The sequence below is a fragment of the Sycon ciliatum genome, chromosome 5 (genome assembly GCF_964019385.1).
Source record: "Sycon ciliatum chromosome 5, ocSycCili1.1, whole genome shotgun sequence".
NCBI classification, from domain to species: domain Eukaryota; kingdom Metazoa; phylum Porifera; class Calcarea; order Leucosolenida; family Sycettidae; genus Sycon; species Sycon ciliatum.
The window spans coordinates 1,389,531-1,394,368 of NC_088647.1; the positions used below are offsets into that span (position 1 = coordinate 1,389,531).

Consider the following 4,838-nt stretch of genomic DNA (forward strand, 5'->3'; position numbering starts at 1 on the left):
GCATAATTTTTGTCTACACCGAAAGATTATGCCAACCTTACACGTTGGAATCCGTATATTATGCCGGAGCATAATTTTTTGACGAAATCCCAAGATTATGCCAAATATTATGCCGGCATAATCCGCCAAAGGGCTACTGTCGGAGAGCAGTGCATGTGTGTTGCGTGTGGCGCATCCTCTAATGCTGATGTCATTCCCCTCTCAGCCAGTCTGAATATAAAGTCGCTAGAATATCGCTTCCTACATACAATATTATCATTATTCTTTTGTTCACATTTGCATATTATATAAGTAAGCCAGCCCTTTGTTGAGCCGGACCATCCTCTCGTCTTGCAGTGCACCTTCCACTCGTAGAACAGTGACTCATAACATGACGATTATTAAAATTGTATCACTCCAAGATAGGATATCAATCGTTCTCTTCGCGAGCCTCATTGCTTTGGAATGCTCTACCAGACATTCTTAATGCCGCTCAGCTTTCGCATGTCCTGAACGATTCCAACAAATTTTTCGTTTTCTCGCCCCTTCTGTTCAACAATGTTTCAGTTTCCCGATGACTGTAACTTTTGCCTGCGCTCATGCTTTGCCAGTTAGTTTTTTTTATCAAAAGCCACGTTTCTTGCAGTAAGTGGGCTTCGACGAAATGCCCCGCCTTTTTTCTCCCTCCTTCTCTTTCTGATGACCCTCAGCTATTTTGTTTCCTGTTCGACCCTCTCAAAGTTATACATTGTACTGTTGAGGCAACCAACTAAAATAAATCAAATACAAAAAAGTAATTACAGATGGAGCGGACTCGCTCCCTTCTATTCACACTGCAACGTTCGAACACATTTTCGTAGTTTCGAAAATGTGTTCGAACGTTGCAGTGTGAATAGAAGGGAGCGAGTCCGCTCCATCTGTAATTCTGTATGAAACTGCAGGAGGCCTCACCGCTTCTAATCTCACAAAAAAGTAAAACAAAGAAAACATCGTATGCAGGGAAGACACCGTGTTGAGTGCTTAACAGAAGGGACCCTGATGAAAACTTGTAGTTTAAAAAATTAATTATAATATATCTTTTCGGAAAGTACAGCATAGTTCTGTAGCGGCCTGACTCCGAACTGTTACGTCCCTTCATACGTAAGCATGCGCAAAAAAACTCGTTCTCTTTGGCCTCAACTTCTTTGTTGTCCGGGTGGCATTGTAGCCGTCGTCAAGGGCCCGACGTAAAACCCTAAACTGGTGACCCCGACGTCCAAGCATGTGTCATCAGGGTTCAGCCTGACTCTGAGTATTGTTTCCCTGTTTAGTAAGTGTTTACGCATCTCACCTATCAGCACAGTCCAGGGAGAGATTGTTTACTTTGTTCCGTAGAGCTGTACGAATTACCTGCGGGGCTTCATATCATGCCGCCGTACCACCCCTTCTTGCTTCTCTTCAAATTAAACACCTTGAATGTCGATACATTTATCAATTTCTTACGTTTACGTTTACCGGTACTTGTCATATTGTTCAGCCTGCATCGTGCTTACGCAGTCTTCTCCCTTTGCCCACCTCTAAGCAGTCAACTCGTGGAACTACAACAAACAATTTGCCAATTTGCTTGCTTAAATCCATGGTAGGGTACAATTCTTTTTCTTCCAGAGCATCCCTTATGTGGAATGCCCTCCCTGTTCACTTGAAACGAATTGAAGACATTAGAATGATCATTTTCTACAGAACTTTTGGACGCTCTAAATGACTACAAATTGCCTATATTCCCTCCTTTTTGAAAATGTATTTCACACATAAAATAAGGCTTGGAATTTTTTAAACATGAATATCGACGGACTTGCCCCTTCTGTTCATGTCTTGCCCCACTCTAGCCCCACTCTTGTAATGGTTCATGAATCCGCCCAGCCCACATTCCTTCTCCGTTTTTTTTCTTTCCTTCCAGTTGCATCTTCCTTTCTGCTCTGTTTTACTTTCTCTTTTCGTTCGTCCCTTTTGATATTTTGTACTTTGTACTGTTGAGGCAACGAACTGAAATAATAAAAACCAAACCAACCAAAGGCATACCATTGCTTTGTAACTTGCTAACCCCTACCTCCTTTTGTGTACGTGCTTTTCTTTTCATTTTTTCTCTTCTTCCTTGGTTGGTTTCACCCTCTCCTCGATTTAATTGGCTATCTTGACATGCTACGAGTACGATGTGCAGAAATAAATATAAATAAAATAAAAGGGTTGCTTCCGATGCAATAGCCTCATTTGTTTACCGTGGAATACAGCCTCTTGTACGGACAAGAACAAAGTAATACAGCTAGCGTGTGTTGAAGAAGAAAATGAGCGGAAACGTACTATGCTGTGAAACACGCATGAGGCATGATTGTACTGTTTTCTTTTGTACGTTTACCATGGCTGGTTATCGCCCTCATCTCTGGGGTTGCTCCCCACATTAGCAATGCGTGCACATGCTACGAGATTGAGTTTTAATAATAATAATAATGATCAGGGCAAATGGCAGGTGAAAAGTCATTACCGTACTAAATTGTATATACTCCATACGGTGCAAACTCAATTACACAATACATGTACATGTACATGTTTCTCATTCCCTCTGTGCTGCGTGCGCTGATAAAAGAGTCCTGTTCCACTCCTGGTAAAAGAATGAGTCCACAAAGGACGAAACAGTTCTGTCCTCAGATTGAGTACAGTCATGTACAAGTACAAGTATGTGTACGGTATTTGTTCCCTGCGCGCGATAATATCATGCGAGCGGAAAATCACCGTACCTTCCTGTCATCCCGTGTACGGCATGCGTACGGTAGAATAACCAGGGCATGGCTGGCCTTGCAAGCTTGCTTGCCTAGCTGGATACGGAACAATGTACGGTACAACAGTGACATTGCCTCAACAAAAATACAATTTTCTATTTTCTAGGGCTTTCAATCTCTCTTCTTGCGCACATATGATCGCGTCAAGTCACATTTGTTGCCCAAAATAGCCGCCTTGGTTCCCGTGCTTCTCAGCCATCTAGCCACAGTGCATGTGGTTGTGTACCCAAATACTGTTTATGTCTAGTACATGTTTACGGTAAATGCAGAGATCTGCATTCTGTTTGCATGGAAGAGCCTGCTCCGAAGCGATTTCTAGCGGATACTGGCACCGATTGCTGTGAAGACGATTTAGATGAAGATCTTGGTTCCGACTTCAACCTTCCCGCAATATCTGTGCGAAGTCGAAAGGTGAACAGTGGTTGGCTTTCCGTGGTTAGTGCGTACAACAAACTGCAAGAGTCTCCGCTTCTTATTGACGATTGCACGAAGGACCAACTCGACAGCTTTCTTTGCAAACTTTACCCGGGAGTAAAGCGCCAGGATGGGAGCGCATACCAGGCAGCCAGTCTTCGCTGCCTGAGATCTGCTCTGCGACGCTATATCGAAGAGGAACGTAACTGGAATATCGTGCGTGATCCCGCATTCGAGTCCGCGAACGACTGCTTCCATGGAGTGCTGGAGAAACTGGAACCTCGTCCAGACCACCCTCCGGTGCAGCACCGCGATCTGACAGTGATTAGCGATGCCGACATGCAGAGGATGACCGACACGTTCCTCCAATGCCATGGCCCAGCGCTACTCGTCATGGAGGTGTGGTTCTACTTAACCTACCACTTTTCACTCAGCGGCCGAAGAACCCAGCGACAGGTCAAGAAATCTGACCTGGCGCTGAAAGTGGACCGCACCGGTCACGAGTATTTTCTGTTCAACGTGGGTGAGACGGAGAGGAATCAATCGGGTACTGCTACATATAGGCATGACACGACGCCGGCTGGGAGAATCAAAGATAGATATCAAGTGTCTCGCATCAAGACCCTGCTAGCGCATCTCCACCCCGAGCAAGAGGCTCTCTTCCAGAAGCCAAGACGAACCCTGAGGGAAGGAGACGACGTCTGGTTCAAGAACATACCAATCGGTACCCATGGACTTGCACAAATCATGCCTAGACTCTCCACGCTTTGTGGACTGTCCAAGAGCTACACCGACTATTCCGTTCTGGCCACACGAGGTCATCATCTCTGGCAAGCGGGTGTACGAGATCACCACGCTAACAAAGAAAAAGGACGCAGCGATTACCCTAGCTTGTCCAGTGACAACATGCTATGGAGCCCGTCTGATCGAAGAACGTCAGTTCCAGACAAGACGTCGACAAGACAAAGCCAGCAACCAGCAAGCTTTGGTTCCTGCATGCCTGCACCGAGACCGTCTCCACAACCAATACTCAGCTCACCAGCAATATCCTCTCAGCCGTTACAAAGAGTCCAGTGCATCTCCAGAACAAGTGTACCACCGCCAGCTACTCATCCGACACAGCAGCCGCCGCAACAAGCATATTTTCGACCACCCAGACCAACAGAAATACGTCTATCGTTTGCTTCTGACGTGCCTCCTCCTTCTCCCTCTCCTGCTCCCAGACCGTTTGTTCTCCCATCGCCTTCAAGGTTACAGGCTGCCGCTCCTCGAGCATCACTTCACAACTCTCACTCTAGGACTGCGAGCTGGAGTGGCGAGCACAGCCTCGATCAGGACCAGCAGCAAGTGGTTCATTGTGCTCTTCGTCCTCTTCTCTTTGGTGGCAAGATGCAAGCCTGTAAGATCACAATCAACATGCAACCATACTAACAAGTCTGTCTAGTCAGTTCTGAAAAAGTTGCAAGGTTGAAAAATGCGCTATACCTGTTTGTTTTATTTGAAGTTTTATTTTTATTTTACATCGCACACCAAAGGCCGGGGCATTGATGCCCCGTGTGATCTACTGGCAGGTCACGGGTAGGTAACATCTACGCTGTTCTACGTTCTCTAATAAAACCTTGTTCAATACTC

The 4,838-nt window shown here is 45.7% G+C and overlaps 1 protein-coding gene across 1 annotated transcript; it reads left to right on the forward strand.

Moving 5' to 3' along the window:
- The first annotated feature begins 3,080 nt into the window (after positions 1-3,080).
- On the forward strand, positions 3,081-4,637 carry LOC135816509 (uncharacterized). Its single transcript, XM_065329705.1, has one exon. The coding sequence runs from the start codon at positions 3,081-3,083 to the stop codon at positions 4,635-4,637; it is 1,557 nt and encodes a 518-aa protein (XP_065185777.1).
- Positions 4,638-4,838: the final 201 nt, after the last annotated feature.